The sequence below is a fragment of the Podarcis melisellensis genome, assembly GCF_964234715.1.
Source record: "Podarcis melisellensis genome assembly, chromosome: 10".
NCBI lineage: Eukaryota > Metazoa > Chordata > Lepidosauria > Squamata > Lacertidae > Podarcis > Podarcis melisellensis.
The window spans coordinates 64,263,297-64,290,005 of record NC_138542.1 but is presented as its reverse complement, the minus strand read 5'-3'; the positions used below and the strand labels follow the sequence as shown (position 1 = coordinate 64,290,005).

Here is a 26,709-nt window from a genome sequence, read left to right as displayed (position 1 = left end):
ATCCTGTCTATGTTGGCCACTGCGACTAGTAATGTAATTAAAAAGGGATGTTCCTCAAACTGGAATGAATGTAAACATTTTGAACTCACAATTTCCCAATTTCTCTTTCAAATCCTGAACATAAAAACTCACACCTGAAAACTGAATCCACATTCTGTATGTAGAAGTTTCTACCTCCACATCTGAAACATGTGTGCTCCTCAAGTATCATATTTTGGCAAGCAGCACCTTCTGTGAAATCTCATATGCTGCCAAGCACTTAAAAGTGCCTGAAGCGCTTAAAAAACACCCCACCAACCATTCTGAACATGTCAACTATCAAACTCTGAAAAATATCAAATGTTCAAATCAACTATCATGGAAAGTCAAGTGCAGATATGTGTTAAGAGTCACAAGCTTTTAACTGAAGAACTGGCTAGGCTAAACCGATGTTGAACTGACTAAAAAGGCCTCCCTGGTTAATTGGTCAACACTATTTTTTTTTTAAAAAAAGTTAATTATTTTTGTTATAACTACTTAGGAGAGGCATGCCTCTGTCACTTGAACACAGAGGACCATGCACGCTAGAAAGAGTGTCAGAGTAGGACCTGGGAGAGCAGGGCTCAAAGCTCCACTCAGCCTTAAAGCTCGCTGCGTGACCTTGGTCCAGTCACAGACTTTCAGCTTAACCTACCTCACAGGGTTATCGCGAGGATAAAAGTTGGGAAAAGTAGAACCACGAATGCCACCTTGAGCTCCTTGGCGGAATGTAGTAAGAAAATTAAAGAATAAAAACATCACTTCTAAGGTGGCACCTACTGTAGCATATGCCATCTTAAAATACACTCCTTTCATCCAAAAGTAATGCTTAATTCATATGCAGATTTGGATCAAGTAAAACTAAATAAATGGTTGTTTAATTCTGCACATGAATAAAGCTTCTTCTTTTTTTACTCTGAGGGCGGGGAAGCATATGCTCTTTGTTTTTCTTTATCAGAGGCTAAATCCCTAATTAATATTCAGTGGAGATTCGGAAAATATGGGAGCATCCAGAGAATACTGGAAAGTATTCAACACCATAATTTGCAGGCGCAAAACTGGGAATTTTGGGGAGCAGTTTTCTTGCCCTGCTGTGCACCTGACTTACATGTGTTTCTGGGAGTAAGCCCTTAGCTTTGTCTAACTGTCTGCTCATGCTCAGGGTCGTATTAGTTTGCTGAACCCTAGACGTGGCTGTTTTCCAGTATGAAGAAATCACCGAAACGCTTCCCCCTTCGCAAGCACCGCTGAAATGAATGGCAGGTATTCAAGGGCTGGAAATATGCAGGTGACATCATCATTGGCAGCTTGCGCCCATCTGACACTTAGGCAAAGTGTTGCAATGAGAAAACCATCAGTCTTGGCTTACGGCTCCTCACTGCAGCTACAAAATTCACATATATAGTTTTAAACTGAATCGATCAGCTCCGTCATTTTGCTGGCCAGGGAGAAGGAATGAGATGGCTAATGTTTGGGTTAAGCACAAACCGTGGTCAAAATAAGACAGCATTGACATGAATCAAAGAAAGTTACAATTGCAAAAGTGAAGTTTGCATTATACATGGCCAGGCCACCATTGCGGGTTTCAAGCAAGAAGGTCCTTTCCTACTGCAACCTAGGACCCTCTATTTCAGAGAGATTGATCCTGGGAGATTGAACCTGTGGTTCCTCCCCAAAGTCTGAACAGCAGTTCTGATTCTTAAGTACAATGCACACCACCTTCTTGGTGGGCCTGGAATGCAAAGGAATGTAGGATGAAGCCCATACTGGAAACCCAGCACGCAACTTTCAGGCATTGCAAAACTGGCTTCCAGTTAAGTGTCTACAAAAACAGGAACTGACTGCCCAGGGTCTATCAACCAGGCCAGATTCTTGCTTCTCAAATGTGCAGGTACTCGGCATTTTGACAATGCGAGGCCAGCTCAGAATTGTGCCCAGTTCTGCACCGTGGGATCAAATAGGTTTGGGTTTTATGACCAAGAGCAATCTGAACTGCTCAACAACAACTATTACCTTACAGTAATAGGCCTGTGTGGAAAGACCGGGCAATTTGTTTCATCAAAAAATAAATATTTTGCTTAAAAAACATTCACATTTCTTTTAAAAAAAAGGTTTCCCAGTTTATGCTACAAGGACTGGAGAATACTGCTATTGAAAGGAGTAACCTGTCATTTTCTTTAAAAACGAAACAAAAACAAAACAAAAGGAGAGAAAAATTGGCACTGTCCTATGACTTGCTCAATACTCCCTGAAAGAAACAGGAATGGTTGACTCCAGGCACCTTTCAAAATCCAGCTTTGGAAACAAAAAAAGGAAACCAAAAGGAAACCATATCCCCAATTGAATGGGTTGCCAGTCTTAAATCTGAGCAATATGAAATACTCAGCAAAAGCCCTTTGTTACCCCCTACCCCTCTTCAAACTGCTTGACGCTCTTGAGTCACAACGTTGGCAACACCCAGTCAAATCCCACCATTTTGCTGAGAGGACTCCGACTCCTCTGTCCATCTTCAAGTTATCAATGGAGCAATTGTTATTGTAGCATTCCATGCAAATCCCATTTTAAGGTTGGGTTTTGAGTCCCTGCAGCCTTTCCCCAGTTTGTTCATTTGGCGAGACACACCAACTCCTTCAGACCCAGGTTCTCAGGCTTCGCAATGTTCCAGCTGCATTCGCAACACGCCACTTTTGTGGAGAAACCACAGCTGTAGGAATTCCTCCGGCATAGCGTGAAACCACGAATCCGGCAAGATGTTGTCGTAGTAGTGGTGACTGATAAACTTCCCATGCAGGTCCATCGAAAAGGGCCAGAACCCATAAATCGTTACTTCTTCACACAAACCCAGGGCTGAACTGACCAGGAAGAGGCCTGTCGACAGCCGCTTTCCATGGATTCCTTTGTTCTTCCAGAACTTTCCGATGTTGCGCAAGAAGTTTGGGTTGGCGAAAATCACCTTTTGCCTGGCGCCAACATCTGCTAGGGTGTAGTAGACCCTGAGAGAGGGCTCTGTCCCCGCTTTCATGGAGAAGGCCGGCATATAGATGTAGCTCTGGTTGTAGACTTTAACACTGTCCACAAAGGCTTTTCGGGACCAAAGAAGGTTCTGGAACCTGTTCAAAAACAGCAAGGGCAAGGATGGGGAGAGAGGAAGAACAAGTCAATGCCTTAAAATCAATTCAAAACAGTTTGAAAAGGCCTTGCGAGTACTGATGGAGAAGGCTTTTTGAGACCAAAGAAGATTTTGGACAAAAATATATAATATTTCCAAAAAAGCAAATGGTTTACACCTTAGATTCACATTCTGATTTGGAAAGAAAGTGCACATACTGATAGATATGACTGAAATGTTTCTGCTCTATCAAGCAGGTTGGTGTTTCTGTTTTCATTTTTTTTTAAAAAAGTTTTGTTTTCAAATTTTATAATCACAGTATTTTATAAATTCAATACTCTTCAAAAAATACAATGTAGAACTCCCCGTTCCCCTCCCCTGGTTTTTCTGTTTCCCCATTTCATCATGTTTACTAGGTCTGGGCGAGATGTATCAATATTTCATTCAAAACCAGATTGAAATCCATATTGTGATATCAGTTTCATAATTTTTGAGCTGGCAATATATTGTAAATAATGATTTGTACGTGTGTGTGTGTGTGTGTGTGTGTGTGTGTGTGCATGCGCGCGCACACACGCGAGCTATGCAAAAATCACAATGTGGGTAAAACCATGAAGCCAGCCAATGCCTATACAGTGGTACCTCGGATTACATACGCTTCAGGTTACATACGCTTCAGGTTACAGACTCTGCTAACCCAGAAATAGTACCTCGGGTTAAGAACTTTGCTTCAGAATGAGAACAGAAATCATGCTCCGACGGTGCAGCGGCAGCGGGAGGCCCCATTAGCTAAAGTGGTGCTTCGGGTTAAGAACAGTTCCAGGTTAAGAACGGACCTGTGGAACAAATTAAGTTCTTAACCCGAAGTACCACTGTACATAGCTCCATTCTGATATATCAGTACACAGTGGTACCTTGGGTCACAGATGCTTCATGTTACAGACTCCGCTAACCCATAAACAGTACCTCGGGTTAAGAACTTTACCTCAGGATGAGAACAGAAATCGCGTGGCAGCAGTTCTTAACCTGAGGTACCACTGTATTGCAATGTTGTGTTAAAAAGCAGACATCGCCCCACCCTAATGTTTACCCTTTGAAGAAATGGAGAATGTGAGAACACAAGCAGAGCCCTGCTGGTTCAGGCCAGCAGCCCAACAGGTCCAGCATCCCATTCTCATAGCAGCCAACCAGATCCCTGTGGGAAGTCTACAAAGAACGTTTTCGCCTCTCCTCTGGTTTCCAGCACCTGATATTCAGACACATGCTGCCTCCAACAGTGGAGGCAGAACATCACTACTGTGGCCAGGAGCCACTGATAACATAAGCCCCGTGCATGCCTCTAAACTTCCTCTAAAGCCATGCAAGTTGGCCATCACTGGCTCCCGAGGGAGCAAATTCTATAAGTTAACACAGGAAGCCGATCCCTTTGTTCTCTTTCTTCCCCTGGCACTGGGCTTTGCGTACTGACTTTCAGTGTGACAGGCTGTGGCATGAGCTGAATGCCCAGTGGATTACCATGGATTCTTGTCCTCGTCTCTTCACACCATTTGCCATCCTGGCAGAGGAATTGCAACAGATGCAACGAAGAGCAAAGCACTTGGAAGTGCCAGCAGGTCAGCAATGCCACACAGAAGGGGCGTTTGCAATTATCTTAGACAACAACGCTGGGAGCCAACTTTTCAACAGGCGCAGGGCCCAGTTCGGCAGATGGGAAGAAATACGGGCAGCCAAGAAGCCCCAGGGCTATGGGCCATCAGAAACTAAAAAGCCATGCAGTCTGTTCTGTCCAAACAAGGAAATATTAGCAGTCACTCAGTATTCTTGTTTTGTATTTTTCTGTTGTGAACCGCCCTGGGAACTTTGAATGAAGGGTATTGTACTACTACTACTACTAAAAATAATAATAATAGGCCTTTCCACTTCATCCCTCTGATATAAAAGAATCATGGCATTAAATATGATAAAGAACTACTTAGTAATGTCGTAGGTATGGCAATAGCACAGCATACACGGCTATGGAATTCCTCAAAGAGTTCCTGTAGTTCCCCACCCCTGCATCAAGGAAACTTCATATAACATGAGGGTGTTGTTTTTACAACACCTTACTAGGGAGAGACTCTTGAGAGTCCCATAGACTGCAAGAAGATCAAACCTCTCCATTCTGAAGGAAATCAGCCCTGAGTGCTCACTGGAAGGACAGATTCTGAAGCTGAGGCTCCAATACTTTGGCCACCTCATGAGAAGAGAAGACTCCCTGGAAAAGACCCTGATGTTGGGAAAGATGGAGGGCACAAGGAGAAGGGGATGACAGAGGACGAGATGGTTGGACAGTGTTCTCGAAGCTACAAACATGAGTCTGACCAAACTGCGGGAGGCAGTGGAAGACAGGAGTGCCTGGTGTGCTCTGGTCCATGGGGTCATGAAGAGTCGGACACAACTAAACGACTAAACAACAACAACAACTAGAGAGAGAGGAATAGGAGGAGACACAGTTTGATTTCTGCTCTTGCTGATAGCCCTGTCTTTCCAGTTTTGCTCCACGTTGTTACACATAGACCAATGGTTGTCTCCACGATTCACCCAGTAGAAGATTTAAATCCGAATAGAGAGGAAGATGGCAGTTGGGTTGGCAGTTTTGTCACAAAGTAATTTGGGGCAGCTTAATACAGTGGTACCTCTGGTTCCGAACGTAATTCGTTCCGGAGGTCTGTTCTTAACCTGAAACTGTTCTTAACCTGAGGTACCACTTTAGCTAATGGGGCCTCCCGGTGCCGGCGAGCGATTTCTGTTCTCATCCTGAGGTAAAGTTCTTAACTCAAGGTGCTACTTCTGGGTTAGCGGAGTCTGTAACCCGAAGTGTTTGTAACCCGAGGTGTTTGTAACCCGAGGTACCACTGTACAGGCTTTGCAAGAGATAATAACTGGCAGCAAATCTATGGACCTGACATTTTCTCTGTGTAAGCCAGTGATAGCCAATGTGGCAGCTTCCAGATACTGAACACCTACTTCCATCAGCTGCAGACAGCATGGTCAATAGTCAGGGATGATGGAAGTTGTAGTCTATTAACATCTGGAGGGCGTCCCGTCGGCTATCCCTGCTATAAGCAATAGAAAGTTGGGCGCTTTCCAAATATTCATTTAGGTTTCAACAAAAACAGCTGCGGTTTGCTTTGAGGCTGCTCATAGCTACCCTTTCCCTCCTACATCAACTCATCCTGTAATTAACTATATGAAATGCTGAAATAGCGACTTTGCGGGTCATGTGCGCCATCAGAGTCTGGGGAGGCATCATAAGCCCTGACATAAACATTATGCGAGGAAGATAAAAGAGAAGCTGAGCTTAATAAGAAAACATTGCTACTATTATCCAAAAAAGCGAACCAGAATTAGAAACACATCTGACTCGGGAGGGTGCATTTCTTGCTTCTATTTAAATGCAAATGTCATATTCTCGGAATAGCTGGGTTTAACACATATGAAGTGGGATTGGACTAATGGTAAATCCTTTTTTTTGCCAATTAATTTTTATTCATTTTTCAAATTTATAACACGACAACTCCAATTAAAACTAATTTAATGCACACATGAGAGGGACGTGGGTGGTGCTGTGGGTTCAACCACAGAGCCTAGGACTTGTCGATCAGAAGGTCGGCGGTTCGAATCCCCGCGACGGGGTGAGCTCCCGTTGCTGGGTCCCTGCTCCTGCCAACCTAGCAGTTCGAAAGCATGTCAAAGTGCAAGTAGATAAATAGGTACCGCTCCGGCACGAAGGTAAACAGCATTTCCATGCGCTGCTCTGGTTCGCCAGAAGCGGCTTAGTCATGCTGGCCACATGACCCAGAAACTGTACACCGGCTCCCTCGGCCAATAAAGCAAGATGAGCACCACAACCCCAGAGTCGGCCATGACTGGACCTAATGGTCAGAGGCCCCTTTACCTTTACTTTAATACACTCACACCAAAAAAAGACAAAAAAAACCTGGCTTCCCACTCTCTCAGGTATTTCCATTTCTTCCCATTTTACATGCTGCTTATTTTACAGATTTATCTCTAATTAGCATTTTTTGGGGGGGAGACTACTGGTAAATCCAATCTAGTGTAGTATCTGGCTAGATACCCGTGGGTTCACAAATCAAACCTGATAGAGATTGGCACCCTCAAAGAACACCTTCTGGATTGTGGAGGCTGTGCTAAGTTGCCATGGCTAATAGCCACTGGTGGACCCTTCACCAAACCCAGTTTCTGGCACGCTCCAGTAGGTATCCAATCTTTTGGATCCCACACAAGCAAGTACAGTGGTACCTCGGGTTACATACGCTTCAGGTTACATACACTTCAGGTTACAGACTCCGCTAACCCAGAAATAGTACCTCGGGTTAAGAACTTTGCTTCAGGATGCGAACAGAAATCGTGCTCCGGCGGCGCGGCGGCAGCGGGAGGCTCCATTAGCTAAAGTGGTGCTTCAGGTTAAGAACGGACCTCCGGAACGAATTAAGTACTTAACCCGAGGTACCACTGTAATGTGTGCGTATGCCTTATTTCTCCCATTCCATGGGTTTAATTGCCATGCCTACAGCTTTCAAAATCAAGAAGTGGTATCTGCGATGGGCACACGGGTCGTTCAGTTGGGGATGTGAGATTGGGCCAGTATCAACAGGCATTTCGTATCTCACCTCAAATGCAACACATTTCAGGGAAGTCTGTTTATTTAGTTCTCCTGACTTCCAGTGCTATATACGCATGTGAGGCTGAGGTTGTTGTAATACTCAGGGCCAGCCAATGGGGCGCCCTCCAGATCTCTTGGACTGGTTCCCCACATTTCTTCACTGCAACTTCAATTCATTGGTTGCTGCTTTTCTTATTAAATGGGTGGAAAGGAAGGTGGAACACCATTACATCGTATCACATGTCTCCTTTACCAGGCATCCACTGGAGGAGACTCAGGTTGCTCTTGACGGTACATTCACAGAAGCAACCCATTTGGGCCTCCTCTGTAGGCTGTGTTCAGACACCACACTAAACCACAGTTTAGCATGCTGTCATCTCCAAACTCTAAACTGTGGTTAGTATTAACTACGTTTTCCTTAAACAAGCCAGGCTAATAGGCCAAGGTTTGAACTTAAATTTCTAAATAAGCTCTATAATTAACATTAGCCAGTTGGCTGCGTTCGGATGACACGACCGGCTACAATTAATCTAAACTGGAAATAAATGGTGCCATACTCCTCCCTGAAGCTGCGCTGGAGGAAGATGGAGGGTGTGCGAGCCCAAGGCTCATGGTGGGCTGTTCAGGTCATGCTAAACAATGGTTGACCATGGTGTTCAAACCAGGCCATCAAATATAGACCTTGCAGGCTGAGTGTGACCGTTGGCATCTATAAGAAAGAAATATACCAGACAGCAAGGTTGGCACAGAAACCTAGGATGCTGCCTTATTCTGAGGCAGACTGTTGGACCATATACCTCACTACCTGACACTAGCTGGCAGCAGCTTGCCAGACTTCGCACAAAGTTCCCTGACAGCCGCCCTACCTGGAGATGCTGGGAATTGAACCTGGTACCTTTTGCATGCAAAGCAGATGCTCTACCCCTGAGCTACAGGGCTTTCCTCATCAAATCCGCAATGGCCTCTGCTTGACAGCAACCAACTGTGCTGGCCTAGGTGGGCCAATGGTCTAATGCAGTATAAGGCACCCTCTTTCCTTGGAAAACATTTACGGTGCATTCAGTCTTCCCCACGCAGTTCATCGTTACGATCCTCTCTCTTTTCCTCACTGTAAACTAATTTATCCAAGTAAGCACAAACAGTAGTTTATCCGTTTATCCACCCACATCTAGGCTCCTGCCTCTTCCAGTTGCTCTGTCTCAGGCTATTATCCCAGAACACTTATTTACTACAAAAAACGGATAACGCTGCGGTTACGTGGGTTCAGTTGCTACTTGTTTTGTCTGAGAGGAGGAACTCTTCCAGCAGAACCACCTCCTCACTGTTCTAGCCTGCCTCTGTTCCTTTGGGCATCGTTAAGCACAGCAAAAAACACATTTTCTAAAGTTCTTTACGAGTGGTTTCTGCTTCGATGAAAAATGAAAGCAGCTCTCTGGTGGGCTTCAAGGCTTCTTTGCTTCTCCTCCCTCCCTACAGAAGGTCTGGGGGAAGCTGTGACCCCCCAGATGTTGTTGAACTCCAACACCAAACAGCCACGGCCAACATGGTCAATGCAGCAACACCTGGAGGCCCACAGGTTCGCCACCCCCTTGCTATAAATCAGGGATGTCCAACAGGTCGATCGCGATCAACTGGTAGAGCCCTGGGAGGTTTTGGTAGATCGCGGTCGATTGCTGGGTCCCTTTCCTTAGCGTTGGTAAAATAGAATCCGGCCCCGGCCCCTCACCCTGCCCTCCAGAACGGAAGATGGGGTTTAGCTCAACAACTTTGCCCTGAACTCCTGAACTCCAAAAAAGGGGGTGGATCACTGCCAGTTTTTAATTCTATAGCAGTAGGAGTACAATATGGGCATGTCTTTAAGTTAACATCTTACATTAAAAACCTGACAGTACTAAACTATTGAAGGCTTTTCACCAAAGCCAGACGAAACGTCTTTCCTTCTGCAGTGTTGGATGGCAGGTTGGGAGGAGTTCCCTACCAGGACAGACTTTGCTCGTGTGCTCAAGACATCGATTCCATAGAACATATTTTGCTGCACTGTGCAAAATATGAGCAAGCCAGGGCTGAACTGATCTTACCCTTGCTGGTACCTTTCCCGGGAAAATCAGAGGCTCACTATGTCAGGTTCCTATTGGAAGACCAGACAAACGCTAGAACACGGGTGTCAAACACAAGGCCCGCGGGCCGAATCCGGCCCGCCAGACCTCATCATGTGGCCCTTGTAGCCGCCGCCGGCCTTCACCTTTTATTCTCGCTCTTTTTTTTTTTACACAAGAAAGCCGCCTCTTCAGCGCATGCGCGGCAGCCTTCCAAGCCAGAGAACGTCTGCCCTCTAGCGGCGCCGGCCGTTCTGCACAGGAAACCTCCACTTGTTTTTATATTGAGCGCATGCCATCCTGTGATGTGACAGATCCAACGGCTGCCTGAACCCTTCTCTCCTGTACTGTAAGTCCTACAGATACAACCGGCCCTTTGAGGGTGACCAAACTGCTGATGCGGCCCCTGATGAATTTGAGTTAGACACCCCTGTGCTAGAACATCAGCAGTGGCAAAGTTTTTATCAGTGGTTGCAAGAACCAATGATCCCTATCTTTTGAACAAAATGCTTGTTTAACCTGGAGGTAGGCTGTATGAATTGTGAATTGCTTTGTAACGATTTGTTGGGTCTCTGGACCATAAGATAGATAGATAGATAGATTGATTGATTGATTGGGAGCTAGCCACCCCTGCTATAAATGAACATGCTAAACAAAACACGGAATGCCCCACTGACGTGGGAATTGGATGGATTCCTCTCAGTTCCTGCTTTTCTTTCTCTTTCAGTCTAGGGCCCAAAAAGACACTCAGATCTTTTAGGAATTTCCTGCCAAAAGGTCTTAACTCTATTTCCCGGCTGTTGTTTGATTTCCTCCCTAAATCGGTATTCTTTGGCCTTACCTCTTTTCCTCATATATTTATAAGGTCCATTGTTATCTTGGACAATTGCTGATAGCTATTTCCTCTTGTTCATCACTCACTTGACAGCTCTGTCTTCCCTTTTTCCATCTGGGACGCTGCTACTCTTAACGACATTGCTTCCTTCCCCTTCTCACTTTTTTAATGGTCCCTTTTTATTAGAATAATAACAACAACAAATAATAAATAATGCATGGAGTAAAGAAATATGTGTGTAGATATATAGCATAATCAAAGTACTATTATATTACAAGAAATTATATTGATATACATTGTCCTGCACATTATTCATTGCAAAATGTAATTTTAAAAAATTCCACAGGAATTGCTAGGGGAACTGATTAAAAAACGAGAAAAAACTTGTCAAAAAGAAGAAGAAGAAGAGTTTGGATTTGATATCCTGCTTTATCACTACCCGAAGGAGTCTCAAAGCGGCTAACATTCTCCTTTCCCTTCCTCCCCCACAACAAACACTCTGTGAGGTGAGTGAGGCTGAGGGACTTTAAAGAAGTGTGACTGGCCCAAGGTCACCCAGCAGCTGCATGTGGAGGAGCGGAGAAGCAAACCCGGTTCACCAGATTACGAGTCTACCGCTCTTAACCACTACACCACACTGGCTCCCCCCGGGAAGGAATTGATAAAGTATAATATTAAACTGATTCAAACCCAACTTTCGATGATAATGAATCAAGAAACAGAATGGAAGATTAAAACAAATTCAAGACAATTTTTTTTTTTTGAGTTTGCTAATAAACCTGGAAGATTGTTGGCATGGCAGTTAAAGAAGAAGCAAGAAGAGAGCAGCATAAATAAATTAAATGTTAATGGTAAAATTATAGATAATCCAAAAGAGATAAGAAACCAATTTGTAAGCTATTATACAGAGCTATATCGAAGAAAGCAAGGTGATGTTACAATGATGGAAGAATATTTAAAGGACAGCAAATTACCTAAAATATCTTCCAGATCCTTTTAAATTGATTTAAAATTGATGGTACTGTATTGAGTTTTTCCACAAAGCTTTAAGCAATTATTGTTGTTACTGTCACTACTCCTCTAGAATTCTATGGCCCTATATAAATTTAGTAAATAAGTAATAAAATTGGGGGGGGCCTGTTGCCAACAACCTGCTTGCAATATCAACAACACATTTGCAGGGGGAAAAGGCTCCCCAGGGAAGAGGTAAACGTTCTTGTTTGCAGGCATTCCCCCTGTCTGTTCCAATGTTACGGTGCAACGCCTAGGATCCTACGTGGCATTCAATACATCTAAAGTCTCCCCTTTTGCTTTTAGAAAAAATAAAATTCCTGGAAATCCTTCCTTTTGAATGGAAACCCTGCTATGACTCCGTCGTTAATCATTTGGATCAGTCTGCTGGTGATAGGAGTCATTACAGAAACTCTGCATCTCCTGTGAGCAATGGTGGAATTTGTCGTGATGAGCTAAGCTGTGTTTGATTACTGTTATTATGTGGAAGAAGAGAGGAGGAGAGAGCAGCTCCTGGAAGCTTATAATAAGCATTGCATCAACCGGCTCTTACCACTCTCTGAATTTCAGAACCCAACAGGGTCAACTCAGGGACAGGTTTAAAGCCACACAAGCTTTGTGGCTCAGTGCTAGGGCACCTGCCATGCCTGCAGAAGGTCTCCAGTTTGATCCCTGGCATCTCCAAGTAGGGATGGAAGAGACCTCTGCCTGACATTCTGGAGAGCCACTGCCAGTAGGCAGTACTGAGCTAGGTGGATCAATGATCTGAATCAATATAAGGCAGCTGTCATGGACTGGTTGGACACAGAGGAATGGTGGGAGGAATCAGCTGGGGATCAGCTTGCTGGTGATAGTAGTCATTACAGAAATTGCATCTCCTGTGAGCAATGGGAAGAAGGCTCAGAGCCAGGGGATTGGTGGTGGAATGACAAACAGTGGGCAAAGGAAGAAGAGGGAGAGGACGGGGAAGAGGAGGTGTCAGAAGCTGAAGAGGTAGCAAAACGTAGAGAGCTACAAGAGTCTGTGACAGAGAGAATTCCAGAATCAGAGGCAGAAGCTGAAGTGGGAGAGTAGGATGTGGGAGCCCAAGAGGAAGAGTTGAGACAGGCAGATGAAGAGTCACAGGTGTTGCCCCCTCCTGCTGCAACAAGTTCCCCTTCCCGGTCCCAGAACAAGAGGAGGCATGAAAGTGACAGAGGAGAGGTTGGCTGCACACAGGCGCAGTCTCTGATTTCTTGGGGAAAGCACTGGTGGGGAGGCTGCGACTTTCAGCCCCAACAACTGGTTTTCATGGAGGAAGAACCGCTGGGAATGAGTTGCCCTGCTCATTAGGCCTGACATTCAACCAATTCTGAGGAGCTCATGTTTTTGCTAAGAAAGAGTTAACTCCATCTTTGAGCTGTGTGATTACTGACTGAAGTCAGCTTTGTTTCTACCTGGTAATTTCACTTGAACAAAGCTTAGGTTACCTCAGCACAATTCAGGTCTACAAGTTAAGCCCTGAGTAGTGAAGATGGGGGAAGAAATCTATTTTGGGCCGCAGCTTAATGCAAACCTTCTTAATTTCTGCTTCCAAAAACAAGGCGTGAGCTGAAATGCCGCTGCCCTTCAAAAATTTGCACTTCTCAGAATTTTGTGATGCAGCTCCCAAACCAAAACATGCGTCTGAGGTGGGGATGGCTGGCATGGTTAGCGCATCAGACTAGGACCTGAGAGACCAGGGTTCAAATCTTCCACTAAGCTATGAAGCTCAGTAGGGTGACCTTGACTCAGTCACTGCCTCTCAGCCTAGCCTACATCACAGGGTTGTTGTGAGGATAAAATGGGGTGGAAGAGAACTAAGTATGCCACCTTGAGCTCCTTCGAGAAAAGGTGGGATGTAACTGCAATCGATAAATAAAATATATGAACAATGTGAAAGCGGGGGCCCATGATGCCAATTTCAGGGTCCCTTTCTTAATCATTCTCCCCCATTCAGTGCAGTTCAGAGGTGGATGCTGGTGGTCTGTTGCCTAAACCACTTAGGAACGAGAGCCAGTGTGGTGTAGTGGTTAAGAGCGGTGGACTCGTAATCTGGGGAACCGGGTTCGCTTCCCCTCTCCTCTACATGCAGCTACTGGGTGACCTTGGGCTAGTCACACTTCTCAGAAGTCTCTCAGCTCCACTCACCTCACAGAGTGTTTGTTGTTGGAGGAAGGGAAAGGAGAATGTTAGCCGCTTGGAGACTCCTTTGGGTAGTGATAAAGCGGGATATCAAATCCAAACTCCTCCTCTCCTTCTTCTTCCACTTCTGGGCAACAAAGGTCAAAATCAGCCTTCCTAAACTCACTGGCGGAGGAAGGTGGGTGCGGTGTGCACCGGGCATCAGCTGTGAGGGCAGGTGACATCCCTGTGCCACCCCCACCCCACCCCTAGATGCTCACCACGCAGTTGGCAGGTGGCTAGGGACAATGCTGTGGTGGGTGGCTAGTGGCGCCCCCCCCCAGTGCTCGTCGCATGGGCAGCTAGCAGCGCCCCTCCTGATGCTCTGCAGGCACGTGGCAGGCAGCTAGGGACACTCACCGTGCGGGCAGCTAGCGGTGCCCCCCTACGCTTGCTGTGCGGACGGCTAGCCCCGCCCCCATGCCGCCATGGGTGCTGAACTCTCCTACTTCTACTTCCATGAAACCTGCCGAGCAGAAGAATCCAATGAAAGGAGAGCTCAGTTGGTAACATGAGATTCCTAATCCCTGGAGTGCCTTGGATTGCCCTCTGCTGATCTCAGGAATCAACCCCTTCTCTCACATGGAGTCATGATCTCAGTAAGGGCCTTTCCTGCAAGATGTGGACGAAAAGGTTTATTCATCAACAGCACTGCGCTGCCCTTTCGAAAAAGCCACCCATGTATCCAGCAGATTACACAGCGCTCAATTTATACAGGTGGGCTGGCATGTTTTCAGATGGAACAAACTGTACGTGTTTCATCACCGCTATTGATTTGAAATGCAGCTCCTGCTGAGATGCATAATTTTATTCATAGGGAAGGCTTGTCAGCACCAGTGGAAATAGTAATTATCGTGCACGCAAAATAACAATCTATCACAGCGCTGCAGTGGAGGCGCCGAATTGGAAATTCCAAAACGAACACATTTCCCCGAATAATTTTAAAGAAAGAGGAGCTATTGGAAATTGGGGGGGTGGGGGTAGACCAAGTGGCAGAATGCTAACCCTTTTGCTTGCACCAAGTCTCTGGTCTTTGGTCTCCTGCATCTCCAGTTGGAACAAAATCTTAGGGGGGGGGAGTGGCCTCTTTCATGAGTTCCAGGCAGTGGCAAACCACAGTGGACAATGCTGGGCTAGATGGATGGACCAATACAGTGGTGCCCCGCAAGACGAACGCCTCGCAAGACGGAAAACCCACTAGACGAAAGGGTTTTCCGTTTTGGAGGCACTTCGCAAAACGAATTCCCCTATGGGGTTGCTTCACAAGACGAAAAAATCTTGCGTCCCCAGGCGGTTTTTTTTTTTTTTGCTTTTTTCGCCCTTTTCCTAAGCCGCTAAGCCGCTTATCAGCTGTTCCGCTGATAAGCCGCTTAACACCTGATCGCTGGAAGCCGCTTGACAGCTCTAGCACTAATCCGCTAAGCTGTCAATGGGCTTGCTTCGCAAGACGAAAAAACCGCTAGACGAAGAGAATCGCGGAACGGATTAATTTCGTCTTGCGAGGCACCACTGTAGTCTGATTCAATATAAGGCATGGGTTCAAATGCCATGATCTTCCTTGCACACACACAAAAAAACTAGGAACAGGGGTCATACCTTAGTGGTAGTGCACTTGCATTTGTACATATAAAGTCCCAATCTTAAGCATCTCCTAACAGGGCTGAGGAAGGTGATTATCTGAAACAGTAGATGTGCCTCTTGAAATTCTCTAGCCTGTTTAATAATAATAATAATAATAATAATAATAATAATAATAATTGTACCCTGCCTGTCTGACTGGGTTGCCGCAACCACTCTGGGCAGCTTCCAACAGATATAGAAACATAATAAAACATCAAACGTTAAAACTTCCCAATACAGGGCTGCCTTCAGATGTCTTCTAGAGGTCAGGTAGCTATGTATTTCCTTGACATCTGACGGGAGGGCATTCCACAAGGCGGGCGCCACTACCGAGAAGGCCCTCTGCCCAGTTCCCTGTAACTTCACTTCTTGCAGTGAGGGAACCGCCAGAAGGCCCTTGGAGCTGGACCTCAGTGTCCGGGCTGAACGATGGGGGTGGAGACGCTCCTTCAGGTATACTCGACCAAGGCTGTTTAGGTCAGAACCAACACCAACACTTTGAATTGTGCTTAGAAATGTACTCAGTTTGTGCACGGAGAACTTGGAGGAACCCTTCTGCTGAATTCCACCAGAGACATTTTCTCAAGAGGGGGGAAAAACAACCTCCAACGCCGAGGTCCTTCTGGCAGTTCCCTCACTGTGAGAAGCCAAGTTACATGGAACCAGGCAAAGGGCCTTCTCGATAGTGGCACCCGCCCTGTGGAACGCCCTCCCACCAGATGTCAAAAGATAAACAACTACCAAACTTTTAGAAGACATCTGAAGGCAGCCCTGTTTAGGGACACTTTTAATGTTTAATAGGTTATTGTAAGAAGAAAGAAGATTCCACCTAAACATTAGGAAGAACTTCCTGACAGTAAGAGCTGTTCGACAGTGGAATTTGCTGCCAAGGAGTGTGGTGGAGTCTCCTTCTTTGGAGGTCTTTAAGCAGAGGCTTGACAACCATATGTCAGGAGTGCTCTGATGGCGTTTCCTGCTTGGCAGGGGGTTGGCCTCGAAGGCCGTTGTGGTCTCTTGCAACTCTATGATTCTATGATTCTGTATTTTAATATTCTGTTGGAAGCTGCCCAGGGTTTCCCCAGCCAGATGGGCGGGGTATAAATAAATTATTATTATTATTATTATTATTATTATTATTATTATTATTATTATTATTATCTGCAAAATAATTTTGACTCAGCTCTGTTTGGAGCCACTTCCAGTCAGAATAGTAGACAACACTGGCCATGGTTTAGTGGTCTGGCTTAGTATAAGGCAAGTAGGGAGAGGTGGGCAGGTGTTCCGATGCACGCACTGAAAGAGAAAGGTCTGGGTCACGTGCATGGGCATAAATAGGTCCCTTGATCTGTTTAGCCTGCATCCCATTGGCCTGATTGAACCCTGCATCAAGGGACCTACCAATTGGGTGTTGTGGCTATCCATTCAAACCTACCTACACAGGGTTTGGTTGCCAGGTCTCACCACAAAACGTGCCCTCTTTAAGGGAGGACCCGATATACAAAATAAAACTGGGGAAGAAGAAAAAGGGGAGATGAGTGGTAAAACTTATATTCTTTTACTTAGTGTATATGTGAGGTCCATTTTGCTCAGTATTGTCTACCCTGGCTGGCAGCAACTATCCAGGGTCCTTTCACCCCACCTGCTACCTGGCTCTTCTTTGAACTGGAGATGCAAACTGACTGTCTCCTTGTAAACCACATGTTCCATATCTGAGCTATGAAGCGGTTGTGTTCTTTTTTGGACCCGGCAATGTGTCAACCGGCCCATTGATTCCCCAAGGATGTGAGAACCAAAATGCGCAGACTTCCCTTAATCAGCATTCTTTCCCACACTCCTTTTAATCTATGAATTGAAGGATGGATCGCGTGCTCAGCCCCCGTCATTATTCAAATGGCCTCGCAAAACAGTGTGGTTAAGCTAATTAAGGCTGATTCTTCAGAGAGAGAATATCTCACTTTGCATTTGCTAGCAAACATTGGAGAATAATTAGCAGTACCCTTTGCTTCCCCAGTAAGGAAAACAGACCTCTAAAAGGTGAAGCTTCTGGTTGGAGTTTGCCGAGTGAGGACGGAGCCTTGCGTTTTCAGAACAGGATACAGCGAAGAACACTGATCTTTATTGAAAACAAATCTCGATCCAATAAATAGCTGTGTCTCAATTAACCTCTTTTCAAGGTTAATAAAATGAAACAACACTAGGATACATTATCTCAGGGATAAATCTGTTTCCAAAAAGCATATATTAGCCCAAAGGTGTTTATTAAGAGAAATTCACACTAGAATGCTGGTGCATTTTCAAGAATTGCCAACTGCTGCACAAATGCGGAAAACTGAATGTGAGATGGGAAAAATGACAAACTGAGAAGACCAAAATTTACAGTTTCATCCAACTCTCTTCCAGTTGCTGGAATCTGAATTACCGTATTTTTCGCTCTATAAGACGCACCAGACCACAAGACGCGCCTAGTTTTTGGAGGAGGAAAACAGGAAAAAAAAATATTCTGAATCTCAGAAGCCAGAACAGCAAGAGGGATCGCTGTGCAGTGAAAGCAGCAATCCCTCTTGCTGTTCTGGCTTCTGGGATAGCTGCGCAGCCTGCATTCGCTCCATAAGACGCACACACATTTCCCCTTACTTTTTAGGAGGGAAAAAGTGAGTCTTATAGAGCAAAAAATACGGTACATTGACTACTGAGGGGGCTGCCATCAACACCTCCCCACATCCCTAATTATATTGCCTTTTGGAAAGCCTCCTTGAGAGCCAACCTTGGCTGAAAAACTGAACAAAAGCAGCAAGTACGACACACAACAACCATGTTGCAGTGTGATGCATTCCCTGTTCAAGATTCCAGACACGAAGGCAATTTCTCCCTTCTCTTTCTAATAGGCAAAGCCATCAACTTAGCCCACTCGAAATCTGTTTGCAATCTGGCCATAGACCGTAGTCCTCCTTTCCTATATCTCCCCAAATTACCAGAAAATCTAATCAGCCCTGAAGTGACACAAATGGTTATTGTCAAAATCAGCCCAGGTTGCTGTGTTGCTTAGTGTATTCAATTTGCTAATGTCTCTCTCTCTGTATGTGTGTGTATTCTTACTGTGGGTGGGAGGGTAAACCTGCACCTGTTAACGTGATTTCCTAAGACTGATTCAATATTGCCTCAGCTTGGCACAAGGTGCACAAAAAACCCTCCATTTTTGTCTACGATGAATTCAGAAGAAGCAGTTCAAAAGAATGGAGACAACAAGGTATACAGGCACATCTTTCTTTGGGTTGTATGACCATAATGCAGTTTTATTTCTGTGTTGACCAGGGGATGAGGAGTAGAAGCAAACCCCTAATTTTCTGTCTACTGTTCCAAAAGATTCGTTCCCAACAGACGACGAGAATAAAAATGAGGTGCCCTTGGAAGTATCTGCCTCAAAACTAATTTTTCCTGCCTGTCTACTCGATGCCTCACTCTCAAGGGGATCATTAAATGGGAATTATTATTATTATTATTATTATTATTATTATTATTATTATTATTATTATTATTATTATTATTTATACCCCGCCCATCTGGCTTGGGCTTCCCTAGCCACTCTGGGCAGCTTCCAACAAAATACTAAACTTCAGTAATCCATTAACATTAAAAGCTTCCCTAAACAGGGCTGACGTCAGATATCTTCTAAAAATCTAGTAGTTGTTGTTCTCTTTGACATCTGGTGGGAGGACATTGCACAGGGCGGGTGCTACTACCAAAAAGGCCCTCTGCCTGGTTCCCTGTAACTTGGCTTCTCACAGTGAGGGAACCACCAGAAGGCCCTCAGCGCTGGAACTCAGTGTCCAGCAGAACGATGGGGGTGGAGACGCTCCTTCAGATATACTGGATAACCCAGGCACGTCCAGCTCCTAAGCGACTGCGATCTACTCCCAGTATTTAAAAAATGTCAGCGATCTACCCATTGTTATTGCCAAGAATTGTCAAGATTTTGAGGAGACAGTGTCCAAAGTTGAACTTTTTTAGGAGGGAGTGACCACAGTTGTTGTTTTTTGTTTGGGGGGGAGATGATCTTCCAGCGAATCGCCAGCAGCACACCCGCAAACGACCAGTTAGACATGCCTGACATAACCTCACAGACTGATGGGCCTGGCTATTTCAATGCTTAGATCTCTTAGCATCTTGAGGGAATTTAAACATGGGGATGGGGAGACTGAATAGGGTGGACATTTGTCCTACGTTACAAATCCTCTGTTTGAAGGACTGTCCAGTTCATCCTATTTAAATATAAAGAACTGTGAAAAGAGAGACCAACATAGAATCACCCATCAACAGCACCTGGGCAGGAGACCAAGAAGGAACACAGGTTTTCTTGTCACAGTATTAATTTTGGACACAGCAATTGCCAAATTTCGTAAAAGTGACATGTTAAAGGACGTACACAGAGAGAGAGAAATAACAGCTAACCCAAAGTTTGGTTTTTAGCAATGATCGGATCCTTCCTCAACATCCCCCTAAATGCTCCACATTGGCACCAGTTTTTGAGTCAAACGGGGAACTGGGGAGACTGCATGGAGTTAGGACCCCAGTGCTTATACCTTAGCAAGATAAAAGATTTGAGATGTTCTGCCCTTGAACAGGGCAGACAGGTGGGATCAAATACCGTGTTCAAAATTCGACCACCAGCTGAAAATCACAGCAAGCAACTAGCCCTCCGAGCAGTCAAAAGTACAGGCAGTCTAAAATTATCCTCTGCTAATTAAATAAAGCAGGGACAAATGCACTAACGCGTTTTCTATGTCTTGCACTCTGGTAGCTTAACTCGACAGAGCAGCTGGCTTGCGTCTTAGTCATCCAGAATACGTGCGGAGACTTTACAAATAAGATGGCCATCCCCTGGGAGGTTCCCCTTGTGGACGGCAACTTCCTACAGCCCTAGCAAGCATGGCCCCTGGTCAGACATTATAAGAGCAAAGGCCCACAACTTGGCTCCCTCTGCTTTAGGAGAGCTGCCACATAACTGGATGCTAGGTTAACTGAAGAAGAAAAATATATTGGACATCAAATTTGTTAAGTTGTGGGTGAACATATCAGACGACACAGCAATTCTTCAAACAGCTCTTCTTTATTCAGATGCCAGAACAGAACTGAGCTGAAGGGCTCAGTCAGCCTGCTTATATAGAGCTCCAGTACCTTGTTACTGTAACAACTTTCTAAAATATCCAATCACTGAACGTCACTTTCAATCCTTCATTTGCATAACTATCTACAGTATCTCCCTGCTGGCCCAGGGTACATAACAAAATTATTTCGAAGGTCCGAACTATATGGGTCACAGTGTTAGAAACTCAGATATATAAGCTAATCACCAAATGGCACCTTAAACCTGGGTTAGGGTTGCCACAACAGAATGTCTAAGTGCCATTTTGCTCCAATGTGGTGGCTCCCAATTAGCTAATTACTGAGGACCCCCTATTTTTCAAAAGCCAAGTCACAGACCCCCTACTTTTGAAAGTGTTGATTTCCCTATGGTAGTTATCTCTGCAAAGCATTTTTTAAGCAAAATTTGGGGTGGCCCCTAATAAGCAAAGGATTTTAAGTATACTAAAAAACACCAGACTAGGGCTGAGCAATATCTGGTTTTCAACATCGTGATATATCAGCAATTAAACATCACAAACAGGCATGTCTAAAGTCAGTTTTGGGGACCTAATCCGACCCATCGGTCAGTTTAATCCGGCCCCTGTGGCAGTTTATTTTCTGAGGTAAAATCCTAAAAAAAACCTCGACAACTTCAATCCTAAAAAAAGGTCAGCAACTTTGTTTGGCCCTATGGTTGGCCCTCACGGCCCTTCAGTTCATCAAATCTGGCCCTCTTTGAAAAACGTTTGGACACCACTGCTAGTCCAATATATCACAATGTCCGAAATTGGAAATCAGGTGTGAGGATGTGGGAAGGAGCAGTCATGGAGATCAGGAGGGTGGGGCTGGTGCCTTGAAACTGGCTGCCCCACTCTCCCTCGCGTGAGGTGCGGTATATTGCTGCGTATTGCCAAGTCAAATTGTTATTGCAGTGTGATTTGGATTGATAAATTGAAAAACAGCACAGCACTAGAACAGTCCCTAAAATTTGTGGTGCAAAAATGACAAACATTTAGTTGGGGAGAGGCAAGGGGTGGGGCCATGGACCCCCCAGTTGCATTCCTTGGACCCCTAATTGGGAACTACTGTTCCAATGGATTCAACCATAGTTTCGCCTTCTCCCAAGGCTTTATGGTCCCTCAGGGCAAGCAGTCCCCCTTCTGAATTCTGGGAAATGTTATTATGTGCAGATGTGCCTTATCTGCCTTCAGCTTCAGCACATGGTAACTGCAGCACAGATGAATCATCACCAGATGGGAAAATATACTAGGGGGTCAGGGGTCAGGTGACAAGTAGATTTAGCTGCTGCTAAATATAAGAAGGAAGAAGCAAAATTATGTTGGGAAGTAAATAAATCTCCAGCTTACTGCAAGTTATTCGGTTTTCATCTCTTTCCCTCTCTCTTGCAGTCTGCAATCTGAAATATGGAAATGAAAAATGCAAGGAGGGGGAAAAGAGGAAGGAAGTGGGTTTTGGTTGGGAGGCTGTTTTCTCAGCTCCGGGCTGTCAAAGAAGGGAAATGTGTGAGACGAATGGGAGAGGAAACCTGGAAATAAGCCCATCGCTTCCTTTAAATTTATGAATTAACAGGGTTGCATCAAACTACTTAGTTGTAGTCAACTAATTTCTATTCAGATTCGTTGGTACTAAATGAATGGTTAACTGAGGACCATTACCATATTTTTCACTCCATAGGGGGGGGGGAAATAAAGGGGGGAATTACCCCCCCCCAGCCCCAAAGAGCAAAGAAGCCAAGACAGCGAGTGGGATCCATCCTGCTGGCTGTCTTGGCTTCCTCTTTAGCCACGCGCAACCTCTCCTGCCGGGCTCCGAAGGCTTGCGGATAGCTGCCTGAAGCCTGGGGTGCACAGCAGGAGTTGGCACTGCACTCCCCAGGCTTCAGGCTTCAGGCTGCTATCCGCAAGCCTTTGGAACCTGGCGGGAACTCCTGCCACACTCCGAAGGTTTGCGGATAGCTGCCTGAAGCCTGGAGAGCAAGAGGGGTCAGTGTGCACCGACCCCTCTCGTTCTCCAGGCTTCAGCAAAAGCCTGCATTCACTCCATAGGACGCACACACATTTCCCCTTCATTTTTGGAGGAGAAAAAGTGCATCCTATAGAGCGAAAAATACTGTAATTGTAATGGGTTGAATGCAACCCACAGCTTAGATACCACTTTGTGTTTCAAAATGAAATCCACAAATAAATAAAATGGCAACAAAATATCTCAAGAATACCATCCCCCCGGCCAAAGGCAGGACAATGGCAGGTGGTCCATTAGGACAAATGGGGCACTGTCTCACCACGCTCAATGCCATGGACTGGCTGCATGTAGAGGAGTGGCTGGAGGCAGCTGCTGAGGAACCCTCTGGGAACCCCCAGGGGAAGAAGGTTCGGAGCCAGGGGATTGGTGGTAGGGTGATGATGAGCGGTCAGAGAGAGCCCTGGATACAGAATTGACCTGCGCCTCCATGGACAGCTGTGAGTCCAAAATGACTCCCAGGCTGCACATCTGGTCCTTCAGGGGCACAGTTGCCCTATTCAGGACCAGGGAGTCCTCCACACCAGCCCGCCTCCTGACCCCCAAGAACAGTACTTCTGTCTTGTCAGGATTCAACATCAATCCATTAGCCGCCATCCATCCTCCAACTGCCTCCAGGCACTCACACAGGACCTTTACCGCCTTCACTGGTTCTGATTTGAAAGAGAGGTAGAGCTGGGTATCGTCTGCATATTGATGGGACACCCAGTCCAAACCCCTCTGATTATCTCTCCTAGCGGCTTCATGTAGATATGCTCAAATGAGTATAATCTCAAGCCTTGAAATGAACAGCATATGGAAGAATAATGTCTGATGGAACCAACAATCCTTTGTTCGAAGTCTAGCATCAACATCAAGGGTCAAGGATATAATATTTGTTTATTAATTGAGAACACCCACCAACTGCTTAATTAAACTATCGTTTGAAGATGAGCCTGAGAGATACGGCACGGAAATTAACTGAAACCAAATACTGCAAAGAAATTAAATTGAGCCAAGCTATCATTGATCAAATTAAATAAGTGTGTCTAGGAGTGAGTGTTTCAACCAGCAAATAACAGACAATGTTTTTTCCTCCGGATCAGATTCAGCAAAGTATTATTAATTGTTGTTAAACGACACACAATTATACCAAAGAGGAAATCAGATCTTATCCAAACTTAGTTGAAAGAAATACATTTTTCATGGGTTTATGGACATTCAGCAAAGAGGAGGCTTAAAGACACACAGTTATTCTTAATGTAAGTAGCCGGAACATCTTTTTTAACGCCTGAAATAATCTGTCTTCTTCCTGCTCTATGGTCATCTGTTCCTTCTCAACATTACTAAGTATTTATTTAAGGAGCAGAGTGGCGAATCCATTTCATGCCTTCTTCCAGACAAGGGATGCGCTTTTTTAATGTCACAGAATTTAAAGCTGTGCTGAATCGCCTGCTACGTTTTCGCCAGGTAATTATTATTATTATTCCTAGTAAGAAATAAGGAATAATTCGTTCTGGCTTAGGAGGAGCACGGATCTCTGCAGAGAACTGAGCTCTAACCCAAATTCATGGACAACTTATTAAGCCACCCTATGACTTGTGAAATTTCAATTTGCCATCAAACATGTATTTGTAGCCATAAGGTCTAGAAACTTGTTTGAAAATAATATTTTTTTAAAACCTGAGACTAGGGCTGGGCAATATATTGATACAGTGGTACCTCAGGTTAAGAACTTAATTCGTTCTGGAGGTCTGTTCTTAATCTGTTACAGATAGGTAGCCGTGTTGGTCTGCCATAGTCAAAACAAAAAAATTCCTTCCAGTAGCACCTTAAAGACCAACTAAGTTAGTTCTTGGTATGAGCTTTCGTGTGCACGCACACTTCTTCAGATTCTTAACCTGAAACTGTTCTTAACCTGAGGTACCACTTTAGCTAATGGGGCCTCCTGCTGCTGCCACGCCGCTGGAGCACAATTTCTGTTCTCATCCTGAAGCAAAGTTCTTAACCCAAGGTACTATTTCTGGGTAAGCGGAGTCTGTAACCTGAAGCGTATGTAACCTGAGGTACCACTGTATATCATTCAAAACCGGTTTGAAGTCCATATCATGATACTGGTTTCATAATTTCTAACCTGGCAATATATTGCGAATCATGATGCGTGTTTCCGTGTGTGTGCTATGCAGAAATCACAATGTGGGGAAAACCGTGAATCCAGCTAATGCTTCTCTCGATTCCTGCAGTGCCTGTTAACTCTGCCAGCTCCGCTCTCCCCTGCCCCCAGCAGAGGGAAACGGATTAGAACAGGCACTGGCAAAAATCCCAAGGCAAGAAAAACCATGAAGCCGGCCATCTAACATAGCTCCATCCTTATTTCAGATATCATGATATATCAGTATATCACAATGTTTGGATGGCGATATATCATGATGTTGCAAACCACGTCTCACCCAGCCCTAGCTGAGATTCTAGGGGAATTAAGATACGGGTACTCATTTGTCTTGCACCTGATGCACCCTTGATATCCAGCAATGTATATGCTACCCTAACCATTCTGTCCTTGTGCCATAAACATGCCCGTCTACTTTTTGAGACACTTTGCTGCAAAGCAATTTAATGTTTGCTGGAGTGTGGCACAGCCGTGCTAAGATTTATTAACTCATCAGATGAGAAATGGCTCTCGCCTTCAGTCTGCCAAGCTCTTCCAGCGCTGCCTGCAGAGGAATATAATTATTCTACTGCCAACACCGTGACCGTAAACGCCAACTCTCTCCCCACCAGCACCCTTTGCTCGGTGTGCCAGTTCCTTTCAGAAGAAACAAACAATCTGTTTCCTACCTTTTCTTAATTATGCTGGGATTTGCAGTTACCAGCTGAGTTTTGGACCCAACGTCCTTGCTGTATTCACTGGTGAGAGGTGGAAGATTGCATCTGAAAGAAACAGAAACACACCATGTATTTTAACTTCTCTGCTGTTTTCCCCTCTCTCTCTCTCTTTCTTTCTTTCCTTCTTTCTTTCCACCGTTTGAAAAGAAAAGAAAAACCCCATCAAGCACCAAAGACTGGCACGGCCAAGCAGTGGCTGGAGTCCAGTGCCACAGCAAATACCGTATTTTTTGCTCTATAAGACTCACTTTTTCCCTCCTAAAAAGTAAGGGGAAATGTGTGTGCGTCTTATGGAGCGAATGCAGGCTGTGCAGCTATCCCAGAAGCCAGAACAGCAAGAGGAATTGCTGCTTTCAGTGTGCAGCGATCCCTCTTGCTGTTCTGGCTTCTGAGATTCAGAATATTTTTTTTCTTGTTTATCTCCTCCAAAAACTAGGTGCGTCTTATGGTCTGTCTGGTGCGTCTTATAGAGTGAAAAATATGGTTCACCGCATGCAGAATCACTGAATTGTAGAGTTGGAAGAGACACACGATGGTCATCTATTCCCAGGTGCAATTCTTGGCATCTCTAGTTAAAGGGCAACTACATGGGCAAGACTGCAGGGCCTTTCCTCAAAGGCCAGCAGAATTGGGCTCCTTTGAAATATTTCCACCCCAAGAGGTCATTACAAGAACTCTGGAACTAAGAAAGAGTGCCTGAGTTTCCTTCCTTCCTCCTCCCTCCCAGTCCCCTTTCCTCTTGCGCCTTTTGGATTGTCAAGCTGAGGGTACGGACTGCCTTCTTGATGACATTTCAGAGTCTGCACTCCTGTCTTTGCTCTTAACCTGCTCTGGGAGTTTATGGCTCCAGAGCAGGGTAAGAATGCTTTAAATAAATAACTAATAATAAATAAAGTGTCCCTACCTGGCTGCAAAGAGTGAGGGGTGTGCAGGGTACCATGCCCCCCTGAGATACCATCCCAAGGATCACTGGATTGCACCAATGAATGCTTGTCATTGTTTCAGTTATTTAATGCGCATGTATCTCTGCCTGATCAGAAGGCCGGCGATTCGAATCCCCGCGACGGGGTGAGCTCCCATTGCTTGGTCCCTGCTCCTGCCAACCTAGCAGTTCGAAAGCACG

At 45.2% G+C, this 26,709-nt stretch overlaps 1 protein-coding gene across 1 annotated transcript in view; it reads right to left on the bottom strand.

The window, feature by feature from the left end:
* Window positions 1-2,507: 2,507 nt before the first annotated feature.
* Window positions 2,508-26,709, bottom strand: part of ST8SIA1 (ST8 alpha-N-acetyl-neuraminide alpha-2,8-sialyltransferase 1) — a 79,887-nt gene continuing 55,685 nt past the window's right edge. Inside the window, exons 4-5 of the mRNA XM_081927354.1 lie at window positions 25,539-25,631; window positions 2,508-3,128 (exon numbers count right to left, since the gene is read on the bottom strand). Of these exons, the coding sequence (XP_081783480.1) occupies window positions 2,663-3,128; window positions 25,539-25,631 (559 nt within the window). The 3' untranslated portion in view covers window positions 2,508-2,662. The remainder of the gene's footprint in view (window positions 3,129-25,538; window positions 25,632-26,709) is intronic.